This window comes from Myotis yumanensis, unplaced genomic scaffold (genome assembly GCF_028538775.1).
Source record: "Myotis yumanensis isolate MYYU_CA2020_CCGP unplaced genomic scaffold, mMyoYum1.0.hap1 SCAF_7, whole genome shotgun sequence".
NCBI lineage: Eukaryota > Metazoa > Chordata > Mammalia > Chiroptera > Vespertilionidae > Myotis > Myotis yumanensis.
Window position 1 is genome coordinate 13422715 of NW_027223758.1, and position 21301 is coordinate 13444015.

At 44.4% G+C, this 21301-nt stretch overlaps 1 protein-coding gene across 1 annotated transcript in view; it reads left to right on the top strand.

Annotated features, from left to right (window-relative positions):
* The first annotated feature begins 6241 nt into the window (after nt 1-6241).
* APMAP (adipocyte plasma membrane associated protein) overlaps nt 6242-21301 on the top strand; it is a 37075-nt gene continuing 22015 nt past the window's right edge. The window contains exons 1-2 of the mRNA XM_070419805.1: nt 6242-6403; nt 18561-18677. Of these exons, the coding sequence (XP_070275906.1) occupies nt 6312-6403; nt 18561-18677 (209 nt within the window). The 5' untranslated portion in view covers nt 6242-6311. The remainder of the gene's footprint in view (nt 6404-18560; nt 18678-21301) is intronic.

Genomic DNA, 21301 nt, shown 5'->3' on the forward strand with positions numbered 1-21301 from the left:
TCAGGCATGTTCAAAGTGTCTTAGAAACAAAGAATTGTTCTGCTTGAGAAATTAGAGGAATGATTTTCAGTAATAATACTTGAAGTAGGTCCTGACTAATAAAAATGGTTTTGGCGAAGTGGAGGCGAAGGAAAGCTTTATCACAGGGAGAAGGAGTAATATGGACAAAGGCAGGGATGCATAGAATTAGAATTAGCAAGCAATTCTGAGTGTCTGAAACATGGGATTCAGGGCAGGAAGAATAATCTAGACAGGCAGGAAGGGCCCGATCACGCAGTACTGTTAAAGGTGTCCCTGACATAACAGCTACACTGGTTGTATTTAACAGGGCATGTAGTAAAATGTGGCAATGCCTGAATTATAACCTGGGGTCTCTGCAGACCTGGATTTATAGAACTTTTTACTTCCTTCATGCTGGTTCTTTATCTCTTTCCTTATGGAACAGTCATGTGGGATTCTAGTGCCATCTAGCACTAAGAAAGGTAAAGGCACATTTCCATCAGGAAAGCCTTTGAGTGCAATGGGGAAATTAATTCTTAATATTTAATTTTGCCTTTTCTAGTGATGCTATATAGTAACAGGACTTGGTTTCCTCTGCGTAGAAATCCTCTTCTCTTTCCCTTCACCAAATCCTATTAACCTTTCAGCATTTTTATCTGTCAAATGTTCTCACAAGATCATCCTATTCCACTTTAATGCAATTATTGCAGTTAAAAATTTAGCCCAGCTGGCATGGCTCAGTGGTTGAGTGTCGACCTATGAACCAGGAGGTCACAGTTTGATTCCAGGTTAGGGTAAATGCCTAGGTTGTGGGCTTGAACCCTAGTTTGAGGTGTGCAGGAGGCAGCCAATCAATGATTCTTAAAATGTATATTTTATTGATTTTTTACAGAGAGGAAGGGAGAGAGATAGAGAGTTAGAAACATCGATGAGAGAGAAACATCGATTCAGCTGCCTCTTGCACGCCCCCTACTGGGGATGTGCCTGCAACCCAGGTACATGCCCTTGACCGGAATCGAACCTGGGACCTTTTAGTCCACAGGCCGATTGCTCTATCCGCTAAGCCAAACCAGCTAGGGCAATGATTCTTTCATCATTGATGTTTCTCTCCCTCTTCCTTCCTCTCCGAAATCAATAAAAATATATTTTAAAATTTACATTTATTATGGTGAGCTGATTAAAGTTGTCTCTCTCCTGAGTTAAATATCCATAAGTGAGCAAGTTTGTCTGTGGTTTGCTCACCATTATCTTCCAGCACTCAGCACTGGCTCATTAAAATATCATTAATGAACAAACTGATGATTATGTCATGCTTTTTGCACTTTATTGTTATTTATACCCTGCCTTTATAATTCCAAGGGTAACCTTTCGATATGCTAACTAAAATTTTTTAACATCTACTGAAATTGGCCCAAACACAAGACACAGATACTCCTAGGAGGAAAAGTGATTTATTCAGGTACCGATCTCCCGAGTAGATGGCAAGCTCATGCCTTAACAACCATCTTAACATTTCAATAGGCAAAGGCCTTTTATAGAGAGATCCTGGAAAGAGGGGAATTAAAGAATTTTGGTGATGTGCAGTTTCACATCCCAGCTCTTGGTTGCTTTTGGTACTCTCTTTCATGTGTGTCAGTGTCTGGTGTGTTTTGTTTTGTTTTTCTCTCGGCAGTTTTTATTTCTGGGGATAGGATGTTGCAGGCCTGGCCAGCCATCAGCATCTGCTACACTCCTGTGGTTGAGGCCAGTGAAAAGGGGACTCCTGGAATTCCTGTTGCCTGTAACATGCTTGCATATGGAACTATTAATATTTTAAGGCTATACGTTTTTTGTTAGTATATTCTTATTTTTAATTTTTGGCTAGTTAGTTAATTAAATGTGAGTTGTTGTTTTTTTAAATATTCTATACCGTGTTATACCACAGCTGAAAGTCTTTTTGTAATTAAGGTTTCATTGAGCCAAAAGCGCTAGCCAAAAGATGGGTCTTGGGGCATAGAATCTAAACCAGTGGTTCTCAACCTTGGCTGCAGATTAGAATCACCTGGGAATCTTTTTAAAATCCTGATTTCTTTAAAATAAAATTGTTTCTTTGTTACTAATGTTGTGGCCTCACCCCATAACAAAGAAACAGAATTTCCGGAGGATGAGGCCCAGAAATCAGGATTTTAAAAAGATTCCCAGGTGATTCTAATGTGCAGCCAAGGTTGAGAATCAACTAATCTAAACCAACAGGGTTAGCAGTGGAAGTGGAGTTCTTGGGATACTGCTGGAATAAGCATTTGTGGAGGCCCCTGTGGGAGGATGAGATACGGTAGAAAGCTTTATTTCCGTGGAATTACATCCCTTCAGGAAAGCTAGCAGCAAAGTCAGAGTCTAGTTTCCTTTCCATGTTGAAGCTGGGTCCAGTACTGGACAACATCAAGCTGGTTGTAGTCCATTAGTCCATTGTGTGTGGGGGGCCACATGGCCATAGGCCACACAGGAGAATACAGGAGGGTGTGCCCCAAGCCACGAGGGTACCAAAGGTCCTGAAAGCACGGGAGCACAAAAGCATAACAGAGTGAGTTTCTTTGTTCAGGGGTTGAAATATCCCAAATCTTCTTGTGTTTGCAGTGGCCACGCCCATTTTGGCCGATTGATACTGTTGTAATTAACCTATTTAGGTTATTAATAATAGGAAAGGGGAGGCCAAATATTATAGGCATGTTATTTAGGCAGCTTCACCAGGAAGCTAAAGCTTTACACTCCCCAGGAATCATCAGTACATTCCCCACAGGTCCCAGGGGGAAGGGCCTGGACAGGGAGAAGAATAGACACATGCCCAGTAAAGTTGGGGTGACCGTGGGAAGGTACCTGCCTGTCAGTCCCACCTAGGAACAGGTCATTGGCCAGAGTGGTCACTGCAAGGGTGTGAAATTTGGGATATTGAATCCCCTAAACCAAGGAGTTTGCCCTCCTGCTTTCTCTTACTCTCTTGGTGTGTTGTGCTTGACTCCTGGCTTGTAGGGTTCTCTTGCCCCCGCTTCCTGGCATTCTCCCATGTGGCCATGGGCCATGTGGGCCCTCCCCACCCCCCAACATACACACATACATTGGGCTAATGGACTACAACCAACTTGATGCTGAACGGGACCTGGCTGCCACTTGGAATGGAATGGAAACTGGACACTGGCTTTGCTTCTGGCTCTACAGCTGCACTTCCTCTATAACTGGACTAAGGGAAATGGGGCATTAGAAATGCAGATTTAATTCTATGCAAGCAAAGATCACTCATCCTCCCGGGCTAGTCTCAGAAAATTCTTTTTCTGAGGATATCATAAGGACCCCACCCCCAGCACCTAGTGAGGAAGAGTTTACCCCAATTTCTCCAATAACACAATGACCTCTGTTCCCAGGTGTGATTGGCAGTAAGCACCTTCGCTAGTCCCCTGAACTTTATTGGGCATGCATCTATCTTCTCTTTGCTCCTTTCCTGTTATTAATAACTAGGTTAATTGCCAGCAGCATGGCTAGGTAGAAAAGACAGCATCTCGATGGTCCCAGAGTTTTGTAAGCATTTTATACATCAAGCAGGGGAAGGGAGAAGTAAGTGGTAATATGAAAGAATTTACATGAGTTATAGGCAATGAAGTTGGGGAAGGTGAAACGGGACAGCCCTGGGATAGTTGCAGAGTTGGAATAAAGAAATGTCTGCTCTTGTAGATTGGCTGAGGGTAGCAGTCTGAAAAGCCCTCCTGTAAACAGGTGGGACTCCTGGAGTTAGATGTATGAATGAAAAAAAGGGACCAAATACTAAACCTGACAAGCTCAGGGGAGGCCTGTGTGGCAGCCTTTACAAACTCAGAGACCTACAGTAACCACACAGGATGGTCTGAAAGGAAAACTTTTTTTAAAAAGTATATTTTATTAATTTTACAGAGAGGAAGGGAGAGGGATAGAGAGTTAGAAACATCAATCAGCTGCCTCCTGCACACCCTGCAACCAAAGTACATGCCCTTGACTGGAATTGAACCTGGGACCCTTTAGTTTGCAGGCTAATGCTCTATTCACTGAGCCAAACCAATTAGGGCTGAAACGAAAACTTTTTAACTTAAAGAGGTTCATGGTGGTAGTCTTGACCTAAGGCAATATTTTTCCCTAACAAAGGTCAATCCTCACCTTAACTAAGCCTGCCTATTGTGTTTTTGTATCTAGGATAACATACCTGATAAATATGCCTTCGAAATAACAAAGTAATTTTCCTTTTGCTGGACCCCTCAAAGCACAGGCATTGAACCTGCAGAGTGGAGACCAGAAATCCCCTCATTGTATGGTTATCATGCTAACAGTTGACTGTTATCTATCCTGTACTCACCTATGTAAAAGAAGTATGTGCCTATCATTTTACTTTTTATCCAATCCCAGAGGTCCTCCCACCCATTCTCCCTAATCCATCACCAATGGATTTCATGTAACCCACTTACATCTTTTCTTTTGATTGTAATGTATAAAATAAGGTGCAAAACTACCATTTTTTTCTGGAGCATTTTCTCAATCTGTTGAGTTTTTGCTTCCCAGCAATTATCCTCAGTTTGGCTCAAATAAACTCATAAAAATCTCTATACATTTGAACGTTTCTTATGTTGACATTGGTGCCTGGATAAAATAACCTGTGGAAATATCCACCTGGAAATTAATCTGCAATTCCAACAGGCAAAACAGGAATGTGAGAAGTGTTTTGCTAACTGGTCAGCATCCATTAACAGACTAGCAGTTCTGTCTCTTTCACTCTCCTGCTGTCATTTAATTTAGAATTATTTTCTTATCACTTTCATAACCTTTATCAAATGTCTGTTGTAATCATCACAAAAAGATTTTAACGCTCAACATCTGGCTTTAACCATATGGACAATTTCCAGCCTATTTTCCCCTTAACCAGATCTGTTCAGACAAAGGGAGGGTTGTTGCCCTGCTGTATCTCTGTTACAGGGCAGTGAAAAGCTAGGGAAATCTCAGGGCAAGAAGAATAGGGAAAGCGAGACAGGAAAGTTAAAACAAGGCCAACCAGTGTGGGCAATTTGCAGCTGGCTTGTAAATAACAAGCCATTATCTTCCCCAAACCAAGGACACTTGAGAGCTAATGGTTAAAAGCCTCCCTACCCAGAGAATGCAGAAAAGGAGGGGGAAAGATGAAAGAAATAAGGGCAGTTTTATTCCCTAAGCCAGTGGTTCTCAACCTGTGGGTCACGACCCTTTTGGGGGTCGAATGACCTTTTCACAGGGGTTGCCTAAGATCATCGGAAAACACATATATAATTACATATTGTTTTTGTGATTCATCGCTATGCTTTAATTATGTTCAATTTGTAACAATGAAATTGGGGGTCATCACAACATGAGGAACTGTATTAAAGGGTCGCGGCATTAGAAAGGTTGAGAACCTCTGCAAGCAGAAAAGCCAGCAGTCTCAAGATATGGCAAGATAAAATTGCCAGGTGCTTCCCATGAATTCTGGGAAGGCTGTAACAAAGTAAAACGGGACCGTGAGAATTAATGTGTAACAAAATATTCAGCCGAGGCATTCTGAAACCTGTAGACAGGAAGGTATATAACGCTTCGGACCCCCACCCAACTCGCTCTTCAGATGAGCTGGGAGCCCACCTGCGCTTTAGAAGCCCGAGGTCTAGAATTGCTTGCTTCTGTAATAAACTTGCTTGCTTTAATAAAACTGGCTCTATCACAGCGCAATCATCTGGAGCTTTCTCATTTAAATTCATTTATGTGAGAAGACAAGAATTGAGATTGGGGACAGCCCTCTCCCAGTGGCCCAGATGTCTGTGAGAGGTGCCTCTAACATCTCCAAGAATATGAACTTACTTTTTACGCTGCCTGTAGGAACCCAATAAGCTGCACTAGCCTCTTTACCAACACAAACCACCAACACCTCACTGCCCATGTGCATAACAATTGTTGTCATTCACCATCAGAAATGAAATAAAATGAAATGAAATGAAATGAAAGCAGGCAGCGCAGGGGCTGCACCAGGCGGAGCGCGTTTGGGCTCCCGAAGCCCAAGGACAAGGACTGAAGGCCGCCCCCCCACCCCGGGAGGCGGGGAACCAGCACCCCGGCCGCTGGAAAGCGCCTGGAAGGCCCACTGAGTGACAGCCAGGAGGCAGGAAGGGGCGGGGTCAGAGTGAGTAGCTGAGGCGCGCGGGCCAGGAAGGGGCGGGGCGGACCAGGAAGGGGCGGGGCGCGGCCGCGCTCGGAGCCCGAGTTCTGGCGTTTTTCCGTTTCTGTGCCGGCGGTCAGGCGGCGGTGACAGTTCCAAAATGAGCGAGGCGGCTGGGCTCCGGCAGCGCCGGCCCCCGCGGCCGCCGGTCGTCACGGACGACAGCCAGACCCCGGAGGCCCAGGATGGCAGGTAGGCCCGGCCCCCAAGCGTGAGGATGGCCGTGACAGCAGCCGGGTAAACGCGGTGCCAACGCGCGGCACGCGCCCGTGTCGGGTAGTCCCTGTGGCAACACTCGCCTTTCGGGGAGGAAACAGGCTCCGTCCAAGCGGATGCCCCTGCCGGGTCCTGGAGGCTTTGGGCCCCCTCTGCGCTCTGTCACTGCGGTGTCCCAGGCTCCGGGTTCGAGGCCGCCACGCACCGCACCTGCCCCGCCCGTCCCCGCTTCCAGAGCGGTGGTGTCCTCGCCTTCCCCTCGCTCCCCTTCCTCCGCGCGCTGTCCTTCCCGTTGGCTCACCCGGTCCCCGGGGAGAGCCGCCCGGCCCCTGCCCTGCGTCCTCCCGGCCCCGCGCTCGCACCGTCCCGCAGGGGGGTCCCGAGAAGACGTCCTGTCGCCCCCGGAGGTCCAGCTCGCGCGGGCTGTCCTCTGCACCGGGCCCTCCTCGCTGGCGACCCGTCCTCACCGAGGCTTTCCGGAGAGGGCAGAGCTCAGAAGTGACTTGGATCGGCAATTATTTTGTGAGAATTCAGCTGTGCAGATTTTCCCCGATACGGACGGAAAAGCATAGGAAACGGTAGCGGTTGATGCCCGATGGAAGAAATATCAGATTTTTGGCCTTTGCTTCTTCTCTCAACCTTCTAGAATTTAAGCATGCTGTGTTTTGTTAACCACCAACAGAAGCATGATCCTCAGACATCTATCTATTTTAATATAAAATAAACTTATGTGTTTTTTTTTTTTTAATTTTGTGTCCCGAGTCTCACAGCTTTGAATATTTTGTATTCAAGCGGCTCTAGATAGACCAAGCTGAAAGTCGTGGAACGGATTGACTTGTAGGTCGAGAGAAATAATGGAGATATTTATTGGTGTGTGCCAAGGGGTGTGGTATATACTGAACGAGGGACAGGTTTGGCCGGGACAGACTGAATTTACTCACTGATGAGGATAAGAGGAACACCTTGGAAGGAGCGCAATAGCAGAGGGGACTGCTTGGGCTCTAGAAAGGCGATTCGATGAGAAGACTTTCTGGTGATATCTGACTTCTGGGCTCAGTGGAAGGCGGGGGATATAACAGTTCTGACCGTAGGTTCACTAACCATCCTGGTTTTCCCCGGACTCAGAGACTTCCAAGGACGCAGGACTTTCAGTGCTAACCTTGGCAGACCAGGACACGGTGGTCACCATACTGGCTGTGGACATAGTGAAGCCATCCTCTGCTGATGACCGAGGAGCCTTTTAGAATGTTCATGCAAGGACTGGGAAACCATATATACCTGTAATGGTCTCTTTCATAGTGAGTTTTTGTCAGCCATCTTCCTTTCTACATTTATTATCATAACTAGAGGCCTGGTGCATGACATTCGTGCACTTGAGGGTGGTGGGGGGGCTTAGCCCGGCCTGTGCCCTTTATCAGTTTAGGAGCCACTGCACTCACCAGCCATCAGCCAGGCTTGTGGCTGAGTGGCACTGCCCCTGTAAGAGTGCACTGACCACCAGGGGGCAGCTCCTGTATTGAGCATCTGCCCCCTGGTGGTCAGTGTACATCATAGCGACCAGTCGTTCCACTGTTCGGTCAATTTGCATATTGCCCTTTTATTATATAGGATACTATAGTTGTTTTTTAAAAATTATTTTGTCATGTGATTCTCTGTTTTCGTTTCTTTTGTGGTCATTTTTAAATAGCTCATCTAATTGTCTTCTTGATTACCTTAAAAGTTGACTATTCATCACAAGACAAAAAAGGCATTGAGTATAATGGGTGAAGTAAAGGGATCTGAAGGAAGTAGAAATGTGACAGCTATAAAATAAACTTTATATGTGCTAAACAGGATAAAGAAAGCTTGGAAGATACATTATTCAATTAACAGAAGCAGGACAATAGATTTTAGTGGATGGGACATCTAGCAATACCTTGGCTAACTCCTGATTCTTGGCATGAAAAGTGATGTTAGCTCTTTCACTGACGAGGTCATTGAGGTCTGTGTGAGTGAAGTGGTTTACACGAAGTTACAGAGTATTAGAGTCAAAAGAAATGAAAATGAATGAAGAAGGGTAGAATTGGCAACTGGGCAATGATTGATAAGCATATTCTGTGTTTGAACTATGATGAGGAATACAGTCATTAAATCCATTTATTCAGTGTGGAACATAGCACTTTAAAATACCATTGCTAAGCACTTAAAATACCATTGCAAGCTTATAATTAGCATTATTTGGCATCAATTTCCCCAGGTGCTTCAGAAACTTTATTGTTAGAATGATTGTAACACTGAAAATATTCCTTCCCTTTTGAAACATATTCCGTCCCTTTTGAAACATATTTTTGTCTGGGAAGAGAGAATAGCTGCCTTATGTCCAAAAATAACTGTTTAGGACTCAAGAGTGAATACACTGAAGATTTAATAGCTATTTCTTATAGCTTTTTCTTCTTCTTTTTTTAGAATATATTTTTATTGATTTCAGAGAGGAAGGGAGAGGGAGAGAGAGATGAAAACATCAATGATGAGAGAGAATCATTGATTGCTTGCCTCCTGCATGCCTCCCACTGAGGATCAAGCCCACAACCTGGGCATGTGCCCTTGATTGGAATCGAACCCAGGACCCTTCAGTCCTCTGGCTGATGCTCTATCCACTGAGCCAAACCAGCTAGGGCTCAATGGCTTTTCCTAAATGGTTTTAAAACTAATTACATATCTCTACTTGGTCAATTTTCCTTTTTCCTTTTTAAGACTGAAGAGTGAGCTTGGCCCGTGGGGCTAAGTGGTTGAGCGTCGACCCATGCACCAAGAGGTCACTGGTTTGATTCCTGATCAGGGTACATGCCCGGGTTGCAGGCTCAATCCCCAGTAGGGAGCGTTCAGGAGGCAGCGATTGATATTTCTTTCTCATTGATGTTTCTATCTCTCTAATCCTCTCCCTTTCTCTCTCTCTCAAATCAATAAAAGCATATTTTTTTTAAAAAAATGACTGAAGAGTGAGAGAGGCAGTGTGGAGAAACAGATAGGGCTGTCATAAAGTCATGAAGCCATGAGGATTTAGGAATCTCGAGTTTTCTTCTCAGCCCTTCCCCTGTGTCGATAAGTGTTGTCAAGGGGCTCTTTTAACTTCTTTGTTATTTTCAATGCTAATATGAAGACATTTACAGTCTAGGAGCCCTAGTATAAAGGAATGTGAAAAATAAACAAATTTAAGGTTCAGTCACTCAAACAGACAGACTTTGTTGCTGGTTGACTTTCTCAGTTTCCAGAGATCACTTGACACCTGGGGTTCTGGTCCCACATAGATGTGGAGCTCACAGGTTTCCCACAAAAATCACGGGTTTTTTTATTCTCACAGGGTCAGTGGGTCAGGACTTCAGTCCATTACTCGAGGCTCTGATGTCCTGTGTGCGGAAGGGGTTAGAAAACGCCTTTCATATTTGGCTGGTGAAAGTACAGGATTGTGTAAATTGTGGTTGAGCCAACAGTAATTGCATTGCTGTAATCGTTCTCTGGCACTTAAAGACTGTAGGAAATTTCAGGCTCAAGAGATTGGGGCAAACAAGTTGATTTCCCAAACTGTACCTGGGAAGGAAATTGTCAGCTCTCCTGAATGTGTCAGCACAGACAGGGAAGGGGAGTATGATGGGTTTTGTTAGTAGAAATGGATAGGGATAAGTGGGGCATCCTTTATTTAAGTTACCATAATGAAGGAGTGCAGAGGCAAGGGGCACACCTGGAGGAAAGGCAGAATTGAAGTTGACTGTGAGTTTGCAGGAACCAGTGAGATGGATCTGGCAAAAAGTTAATGAACCTGGGGATAAAATAAGCGTGCCTAGAGCATCGGTACAGAAACCACTGCAAGGAACTCTGCACCAGTCAGGGGCTCAGATGCCTCCAGGGAGCTGCAGTCCTGGTACCTACCATTCTCTGAGAGCTTTTTGTGTTCCAAGCCTTGGTCTTAGCATCAGTCACAATGGTTTTTGTACCAACCGGACGTGGTACTGTCTGCAGCAAGTGTGAGGCTGGGGAGAGCAGAGTGTGTGCTTGTCTGGAGATTGGAAACCCTGTGCGGCCACCCTGCAACTTTGGGTTTCGTAGGGCCAGATCTGCCACCTTTTCAAGAGAAGCTGGAAACCATATTTTTCTGTGAAATCCTTTACTTTTTAGTTTTGTCAGCTAAAGCCATTTTGTGGAGTGATCATTTTTGGTTAAATTAGAGCTTTCCTTGAGTTGTGGGCACCACATTTTGTGGGAGACATTGACAAACTCTGAAACAACCAGAAAAGAGAATGCTCTGTAAGCCCCACCATCTGAGGAGCTCCAGTAGGACTGGGGATGCTTTGCTTGGAGACGAGAGAACTGAGGATGGTGTGACTTCAGATATCAGTTCTCGGGAGGGCTGTCTAGGTGGGCAAGGGTTTGTTGCTTCCCAGAGTAGAACTGTGACCAACCAGTGTAAGCAAGGGGAAAGTGTGTTTCTCAGAACATGTTGCATGAGATGACATGAGCAGTGAAGGTCCTTGAGCCAAAGGATTAGGGAAGTGCTCTCTTTTCTGCCTTTGGACATTGACCATGCGTGCTGGCAGGTACTTCTCTGGTCTGCAGGGTTCTGTGGGATCTGCCCCTGGCAGTGGGCCTGACCTGTTCGAGCAGCTTCCCCTCACTCACTGTGCCTCGAACTCCCTGTTTTGGTTATTGGGGTCAAGGCTTGGGAATGGAGACTTTAAGTTAATGCCTAAAGCATGTATGCTTTACTCATATGCCAAGTGCTTGTTGAGTGCTACTGTGTTTCCTCTGCTTGCATTGCTTTGTCCCAGATACTGTGGAACCTCATGCTGTTGAGCATTCTTAAAACCATTACTTTATACTCTGTTTCTGATGAATTGTTTGCCTCCATTTCATTTAGCTCTTTTTCAAGGGATTCCTTCTGTCATTTCAGGCCTGTTTCTTTGTTTCCCCATTTTTGCTTTTTCTTTGGATTTGTTTATATGCATTGTATAGCTATGGCCCCCAATCTTGGTGGTTTGGTTCTCTATCCTGGGTGTCTTGTGGGATGCAGAGGTGTAATCTCCTTGGTCTTCTGAGCTCTAGAAATGTCCCTTGCGCAGGTTACGTGGGCCCTCCTGTTGTAATTAGGTATTAATTGTTGTTGTCCCGTTCATGTGTGCTCAGCCCTTGGTCTGGTTGACTGTGAGGCTTAACCTTGACACATCATGCCAACTGTTATACAGGTGCTGACAGAACAAAATAACACAAAACAAGACTAACCCAAAAACAACATGAGAAAATAACAAACCACCACCAAAAACAATACAAAAGAATAAGGAAACAAACGACAAACAAACAGAACAAAAATAATACTAAATGACAAGAGACCAAAAGAATTAGAGAAGGAAAAAACCCACGAAAAATAGCATATCAAAGAAAGGAAGATAAGAAAAGAAAAAAATAAGAATAAAAAAGTAAAGAAAAAAAAGAAATGAACTAGTAATAAATTTAAAAAAGTAATAATAATGAATAAAATAAAATATAAAATAGGAAAAGAAAAATGGGAAACAAAATAAAAAAGAAAACAATAAGAGAAGGAAAGAGAGAAATAAGAGATGTGAAAAGAAAAATTAAAATATGAACTAAGGAAAGAAAGGAAATTAAAAATAACACACATATACAAACATAGACACCACCCACAAAAATGGAGTTCCTCTTTGCAGATTTTAATGCCTACTGTGTTTGCCCTTTGGATCTGCTATTTTTGGAGGTCACTGGATTTTGCTCTAGTGGTGCCTGAAGCTGGGCACTTGTTATGCCAGGCTGGGGCCTCCTAGGAGGTCCTCTGGTGCAAGCTATTGTCAGTTGCTGTCCCTGCCTGGCCTTTGGTAACATGAAGCTTACAGGTCGAAGCCCCAAGCCCTCTGGCAGGTGGGGCCTCTGGAGCCCAAGGGCTGGGTCTACTTGAGGTTACGCCCCTTGACTGTCCCTGCTCTGAGTTGCTCTCCCTTCTCCCACAGAACTGCACTCTGTGGAGGCAGTTTAATCAGGCTGAGGTTGGGGATAGTACCCTTAACCTATAGACGGGGTGGTGGGTGTTTCCTCTCCTTTCCAGGGCTGAGCTGGCTGAACTCCCTGGGGAGATTGGATGTACCTGCTTCCCCACAATGCAGCCGTAGCCGCACACGTCCGTCTATCTCCAGATAGAAGCCCATCTGACACAGTCTCAATACCTCAGCTCTGGCTCCCTGGCACCCCCTTGCTGCCACACCAAGTAGTAGGAGATAAAAAAAAAATCAGCTCTGCTTGGCACTTCATTCTCTTGCATGGCCAGCCTGGTGCTGGGCAAAGCCTCTAGCCAGGCTCCAACTGGGCCAAATATCCAAGACCTCTGCACTGTCATACTGAACAGTATGGGCTCAGATTTCCAGCCCAGCACTGCTCCCCTTTGCCATGGATCACAGGATGGGGCAGACTGAAGAGCTCTGCACACGGTGGGTGGAGTGTCACCATGCTTTCTCATTGGGCAAAACCAATCCTCTTTCCTAAGCCACAGAGACTAGCCCCTGTCTGGCTCTCTGCCCAAAGTTCTTCCAGAGAATAGAGGGCCCCTCATTGTTACTTTTGGGTGCACCAATCAGATCCCTCTGCTGGCCCCAAGCTCTGCTGCCTGGCTCTAGTAGTCCTCAATTGGAGTGAACATTTCAGGCTGGTGTGTAACAAAGAAATCATTATTTGCCTGGTATGGTGTGGTCTGGGTCTCGTAGGTGTACTGAATCCCCACTGATTTCCACTTTCAACACTACACAGGCTCCCCCCCTCTTCTCTTGTCACTCTGACTGAGACCCCACACTTCCAGGGGATAAGGCTACACTGCTGCAATATCCCTTTTGCTTCCCAGCTGTGTACCTGTGCAGGTTGGCTCACCCTCTCCTCATCTCCTTCTACCTTTTCTCTGAGTTCCCTGCTTTCAGTGTTTCAGATCAGCTATACGTCATCTGCTTTTTCTGGATGAACACTCTGCAATTTAGCTACAAGTCTGGTCCGGTGTTTGGAGCAAGTGGATGAAGCTTCCAGCTACTCTGCAGCCATTTTCCAGAACTTTTCAATAGAGGCTAGCAGATGGTTAGCCAGTGGGGTGTTGATAGACTTCTCTCACTGGGGAGGAAGTTAGATAAGGTTGGTGGCGACCAGTTAGTTGCACCATTAAGAGGGTATTACCTAGATCTCTGGCAAGGATGGGCCATGTGGGACACAGGTCATCGTCCCAGACCTCTGGTGGCCTTTCTAATTATAAGCACTGTTGCTTTCAGTTCTGGCTTGACTTTTTTATTTTATTTTTGGAGATAGTGAGCCTTTTACCATTGTGTGAAGAAGGGGCAACCAAATATTTAAGCAGGGTGTCACAGGCTTTAAATTAGATTACTACTAAATTTAGATGAAAAAGATGTAAACTACAGTGTGTTAAAGGACAGTTAACTACAGGAGTCTAAGACAAATAGCAGGATTCTGTTTTATGTAGAATCATATTAGCCGAGGAAAAGGTAAAGTAGCCCTATGGTGACATTGAACAGTTCCCCCAAGGGACTGTACCTCTGCTAGGATGGGGAAGGGTGATTACATCAGCCTCCTTTACGGACAGGGAACCTACCAGAATGCCATGTGGCCAGCACTCGCCTCTGACAGGCACCTATCTTTACCATTTGTCTCTCTTTTGGGAGTCTGCTTTTTTTAGAAAAAAATATTTTTATTGATTTGAGAGAGGAAGGGAAAGGGAGAGAGAGAAAGAAACATCAACGATGAGAGAGAATCATTGATTGGCTGCCTTCTGGGGAACCAGCCCGCAACCTGGCCTTGACCAAGAATCAAACTGTGACTTCCTGGTTCATAGATCGATGCTCAACCATTGGCCAGGCAGGGATTCTGCTTTTAAAAGAACCACACAAAGTCTTTGCTGTAATTTTTACTTATGAGTAGTTATTTCCATTGTGTTGAAAGACTTTAGGCCACTTAAAGAAAATCACTTGAACCCTGGCTGGGTGACTCAGTTGGTTGGAGCATTTTCCATACACTAAAAGGCTGTGGATTCAGTTCCTGGTCGGGACACATACTCACAGTGCAAGTTTGATCATTGGTCAAGATGTGTACAGGAGTCAACCGATCGATGTTTTCCTCTTTCTTTCTTTCTTTCTTTCTTTCTTTCTTTCTTTCTTTCTTTCTTTCTTTCTTTCTTCCTTCCTTCCTTCCTTCCTTCCTTCCTTCCTTCCTTCCTTCCTTCCTTTTCTCTCTCTCTCTCTCTCTCTCTCTCTCTCTCTCTCTCCTTTCCTCCCTTCCTCCCTCCCTTCCTCTCTATCTCTCAAATAAATAACATATCCTTGGGTGAAAACTTAAAAAAAAAAAAAAAAGGAGAAAATCACTTGAGTTACAGATTGTCCCAGCCTCTGTAGTGGCAGTTTGCATAGTTGAGTCATTGACTTTTAAAAATATATATATTTTTATTGATTTCAGAGAGGAAGGGAGAGGAGAGAAAGAGATGGAAACATTAATGATGAGAGAGAATCATTGGTAAAGCTCACAATCAGGGCATGCACCCTGACCAGGAATCGAACCAGGACCTCTTGGTTCATGGGTTGACGCTCAACCACTGAGCCACACTGGCTAGGCTGTTGTTTTTAAACCTCTCTGAGATATAATCACATACCATAAAATCTACCCATTTAAATTGTTTAATGGTTTTTAGTACATTCACAGAGTTTTGTAATAATCATTGCAATCTAAGTTTAGAACATTTTCATCACTGTTAACTTTTTAAAAAAATTGAGGTGAAATTTACGTAATGTAAAGTTACCCTCAGAGTGTACAGTTCAGTGATGTTTAGTGTTGGACAATCACCAGCTCTCTAGTTTCAAAACCTTTCCATCACCCCATAAGAACATCTTACACCCCATTTCCCCTTCCCACCAGAATGTCCATCAGCAGGTGGAATATTGTTGAGTCATAAGAAGGAATGAAGTTCTGATATATACTGCAGCTTGGGTGGACATTGTAGCGTTCTGAGAGAAAGAAACCAGTCATGGAAGGTCGAATATTGTATGACCCCATTTGATCCCATCATATGAAATGTTCAGAATAGGCAAATCGCCACTAACTTTTGCAGAGCGTGTTTCAGACCTTGACTCTGAGGGCTCCAGGTGCGGGTATCCTCTCCCTGCCTTCCTGTCCTTGACAGGCTGCGTTGCTAATGGCTTAGCAGCAGACCTGGCACTCAGTCGTGTTCTTCCAGTTCTGACAGTGGTCTGTGGGCAAGCTCCTCGTGCTTCTCTGTCCACTTCTCTTGTTTGTAAAGTGGAGAGAGACACAATCCCGCTAGTTACCCAGGTAAAGCACATTGCATGGCACGTCCTTATTGTCATGTATCGTTACTTTTGTCGTGGTCCTTACTCCTTTCCTGCCGAGGACTCTCAGGTTGCATTAGCCTGCTGTTGTGTGGGTTCATAGCTGATCTGTGCCAGACATGCATGTTCACACACTGTAATCTTGTACCCTTGATTGGCATCAGTCACCTTAGAAGAAGGTTGTGTGGCCCTGGGGTTTGGAGACAGGCTGGGAGAGAGGGGTTGCTTTTTGTCCTTCCTGGCTACCTGTCCTCTTCCAGGAGTCTGGGTTCTTTCAGCCTCTTCCTACGGGGTCGGTAGGACTGGACCACCTTCTTTCCCAGCTAGCAAAAGGGGTAAAGGCCAACAACATGGCATCTTACCTGGCCAGGGGCAGTTCTGAATCCTGTATGACTGAAGAGAAGGAAGTTAGGAGCAAAATTTGTTTTTCCTTAGACGGAAAATGGCAAAAGGAAAAAAGAACTGGTTAGCACTGTCCCCTAAGCTGTTCTGCTCTGGGGGAGAAAGTAGGAAGAAGAAACAGGCTGCACCTTCAAGTCTGCTTGGAAATGTTCTCAGCTGAATGTCCTGGTTCATCATTTACAAGCTCTGCTTTTCACATCCCTGCAGGAAACAAACCAACCAAGCGCCTGCCACCATTAACAAGGACCTGCTTCCCTCCAGTTTCCAACCTATTTCTGACATCCTTTGGAGCCACCACCAGCAGTGCCTCCAATGTCCGTATTTCTGCCCACAGTCTATTACTGACAATTGAGGTGTTCTCTCCTGTGATGTCTGTTTCTCTACCATGCTCCTCACTCACTTCTTTCTGAGCACTTGCTAGCCGGGTCTTTGGCATCCATGTTTCTACTAACAGTGTCTTTAAGAAAATCTAGACTTTTCCCATCCTGCTTCTCAGAATTCTTCTATTTTCTACCCATAGCCCAATTCCAAAGCTACTTCCCTATTTTAGGTATTTGTTATAGCAGCGTCTCATTTCCAGATAATAAAGTTAGTTTAATGAGAAAAATGTATTAGTTTTCTATGGCTCGGGTGACAAATGACCACATACTTAGTAACTTAAACAACACATTGTTATCTTATAGTTCTGGAGGTCACAAGTCCTGGGCAGGCCACCTGGCTGAAATCCAAGTGCTTCAGGGCCGTTCTCCTTTGTGGAGGCTCTAGGGCAGCGGTTCTCAACCTGTGGGTTGCGACCCCTTTGGCGGTCGAACGACCCTTTCACAGGGGTCGCCTAAGACCATCCTGCATATCAGATATTTACATTACGATTCATAACAGTAGCAACATTACAGTTATGATGTAGCAACAAAAATAATTTTATGGTTGGGTCACAACATGAGGAACTGTATTTAAAGGGCCAGAAGGTTGAGAACCACTGCATTAGGGGATAACCTGTTTCCTGCCCACTCAGATTGTTGGCAGAATTCAAACACTTTACAGTCCTGTTGTTCCAAATGTCTGTAAGGTGACATGAAAGCCTTTCCTTCACTCCTTTTTCTTTTATTCCCTTTGCTTTTTATTTCCACCTACCCCTATAGAAACAGAATGGCTTATTTTATTTTCTGCATTTAATAAAATCATGCATGTTCAGAACTGGGCAAGACTTTGAGGTTCCCCGCCCTAATACCCCCATTACACAGAGGGGAACCTATGGGCTTTGGGTGAAGAAACCCATGTATAATGGCTTTGCTGGTTGTTGGGGAGTTGGGACTGGCATCCAGGCACCCACATTTCTACAGGTTTATGAAGCAGAAGATTATCCTGTCAAAATAAAGCAAAACACTCCCCTTAAATCATTTGTTAGGTGTGAGTCTTGATTTTTTTTCGTTAACTCACTTTTTTTTTAATAGAAAAAGATTCTCCATCTTAGGAGCTCATGATTTTATTTGCTTTAAGTTAATCTTAACATCAAGTGTTCAGTAAATTTGGATGCACTTAAGCAAGTAATGATTTTATAAAGTTTATTTAGTAGCAAGAGGCTAAATGTGCTCACTTTTTTACCAAATGAATAATGATGTATGTGAGGATCGTTTGAGAGAAATTTTAATCACTGTTGGTCATTTGTCCAAAAACGTAATGCAAGATTCCCAAGGCAACTTTCAGCTCTTCCCAGGGCTTTAGGAGTGCGTCCTTGGACTTGCAATTTTATAGATTCTTTGTAAACAACTGTCAGTATCTGTCAGACTCTTTAGGGTGGAAGAGCTGGGATTACCTTTTCAGTTCTTAAAAACGTGATCAGCAAATGACTGGGGAATTGGTGCTCAGGAAATTGTTTTCCTTCTTCTTCATGAATTTGTTTCTGTTTCTTTTACTCACAGAACATGAGAATCTTAGGGACACCGTACCTAGTGTTGCTGCTTTGAACCCATGCACCAGGAAGTAATGGCTTTTGGGAAACACTTGTCTTCTCTGTAGATGAGTGTGTCTCCCTTCCTTTATTGCAACTTTTTATTCCCATTACTTTTTGTGTTCATCAATGCTGCGTGTTTTCCTTCTTTACAACTCCTAGAGGATTCAAGATATAGCCTATCTTACTATCTGGAAAATAACTGATAAGAGTGCCTCACACATCGGGGCGGGGCGGGCAGAAGAAACAGCAAAAGCACGTTTGCCAATCCTGGTAAACAGCACTGAAGTTTCATCACATGCCACAGAAGTCAAGGGCCTCGTGGTGGGGACACTGGGTGAGAGGCTCGCCCCTGCTGAAAGGACTTTAAAACCAGCCGAGCTGATTGCCTTTGTATATATCTCATTTCTGGCAGCTCCTTTAGCGGCAGAGTTTTCCGAGTGACCTTTTTGATGCTGGCTGTTTCCTTCACCGTTCCCCTGCTCGGAGCCATGATGCTGCTGGATTCCCCCATAGATCCACAGCCTCTCAGGTGAGCTGCCCCAGCAATTTTTGGGAGGGATTGCTCAGCAAAATATAATAGGCTGGGATGATTCCTAGAGTAACTAAACCAGTCTGACCCGAAAGGTAAGTTATTACGAGAAATAGAAATTTGTGATGTTTTTTGGCCTCCATTTTATGTTGAATTATGTTTCACAGAATATATGCATGGTATTGTCCATGTTATTGTTTCAAAAATAAAACTGTACAAACCAAAAGCAAAAATCAGAAAAACCCCAAATGAGAGAAGCTTAAGTCTTAGACACAGTTAGTCTGAATTCATATGAAGTGGCAAAGACACACACAAACAAAGGTTAAATTTAAGTTACCTTGTGTAAGTTTTATAAATAACTTACTTAAAAAAACAACTTGTAATTAGTCACCTCTTTTTCCTAAGTTCCCTTTCATCTTTGGGGATCTGTGAATAATGCAGTCCATTATAACTTGAAAAAATAGTATACACCTGGGAGTCCCATGAAATGTATCCACATTTTTAATTATAGTAACACTGAGCCAGGCTCCTATTGATGTGATTGATGATGTTGATGTCAAGGTGGTGTAAGAGGGTTGTGCAGTCTGGTTCAATAAGTTTCTTTTTTTCCCTTGCAACTGCCCAGAGGGTAGAGCTTTCTGGAGTTTATTTTAACTGAGCTAGGCCATGTAAGATTTTAAAAACTTCAGAAAGAACCACATCTTACTATAGAGTAAATATAACATCTATAACTATAATGTGTTGGTGTTTTGTAAATAAAACTTAAGGTTTTATTTTGAATTCAGGTCACTAAAAACATATTTAGCACTAGTATGCTAGAGGCGGGTATCAGATTCAAAGAGGACACAGTTTTGACCTTAGATTGATATATGTGTAGAAGAGTCAACTTTTTGTTGTTGGATTTAGAATTGGTAAAGGTACATGGTATTGTGAAAACACAATTAGCTTGCGTAAGATTGAGAAAGCGGGGAGGCTGGGCACTATAGACCCATAAGTATGTTTGCTCTGTAATTCCTGGTGTGCCAGTGTTTCCTTGCACATGCCTTTCCTCCCAAGGGCATGCTGGGAGTTCTCTCTGAGGGGGTTCTAGGACACTTTGAGGGGAGGGACCTCTTTCTTGCTAACCCCTCTCAACATGTGGAAGGATATGGCTCAGCCCATCCCAAATAGAAACTGACCTGACTTTATTTGATTGGCAAGGTGAGGAAATGAATTGTGTCCACAGTGGGCATCAAAGTCTGGGCTGGGGAGCTAGTCTTGGGAAAGAGGAGGAAAGTGGAGAGAGCAGGTAAAGATGGAGTTTCTGAGTTGGAGTGGGAGGGATGGAGCTTAAGTGACTGAAGACCTTTAATCTCAATAAAGGTGAATTTATGTGTGGAAAGAGTGGTGAAGAAATTCAGAGGACTGGTGTGTATTCATGCCCAGAAACTGAAAGGAAACGTGGCCCAATAAGGATTTGAAATTGTGCAAGTGAGTCCTGCCTGCGGAGTAGATGGGCCTGATGAGGAAGGAGGAGAAACTAATGCCATCGGTGTGGCGGACAGGGTCTCTCCCACAGACTCAGATTTGGGAATGACTTACTCAAAAATTGGAAGCATGGGCCCCAAAGTGCAGAACAAAAGCAGAAGAGTGGCAGAGATTGTAAGAACAGAAATAAACTGAGGTTTGGGGAAAATGCTAATGACAACAGCAAAAAAGCCTTTTTTAAACTATCTTCAGAGCAAAAAGAGCCAGGAAGGGAGAGACCCACTCTCTGAGTGAGAATAGTCATCTCCCAGCCACGGGGGGGCGCCATGGTCAGTGGGATCAGGCCAACTGGCAGGTGGGAGGCCAGCAATAGCAGCGCCTGGGGAGTCTGCTTTTGTTATCAGATGAAGTGTGGGGGCGGTCCTCTTCCCCACTGGTGCTGCTGGAGGTGGAGTCCTTATGATACCACAAGAAAAAGAATTTTCTGAGACTCACACAGGAGAACAAGTGATTTTTATTTGTGTAGAGTTAAATTCCTGGGTTTCCAAAGTTTCATTTCCCTTAGTCCAGTCATAGGAGATGTGTAGCCTGGGTTTCAGTAAAGCTAGAAACAAAGCCAGTGTCCAGAGTTTCCATTCCATGTTGCAGCTGGGTCCAGTAGAGCATTGGGCTGGCTGCAGTCCATTGGTCCATGATGTGTGGGGGTCCTCATGGTGTGGGCCACATGGGAGAATGCAGGAGAGTCCCAAAGATCCTAAAAGCACAAGAGAGCAAATTCCGTGGTTCGGGGGTTAAATATCCCAAATCTTCGATCCCTTGCAGCGGTCACGCCCAGACTGGCCTACCACCTCTGTCTCCAGATGTGATTGACAGCATGCACCTTCCCTTTGTCACCCCAACTTTATTGGGCACAGGTCTAACTTCCTTGTCCAGTCCCCTGGAGGAGTGTTAAGTTGTAGTTTCCTGGTGAAGCTGTCCAAATGACATGCCTATAAGGACTGGCTTCCCCCTTTGCTCCTTTCCTGTTATTAATAACTAGGTCAATTCCAACGGTATCATGTTAGGGTGCCAAATGACCTCTGTGTGAGCTTAGACAACAGTTAGAAATCTCTGAGAAATCTGAGGACAGACCAGGGACAAGAAGGGTGGAACCCTTC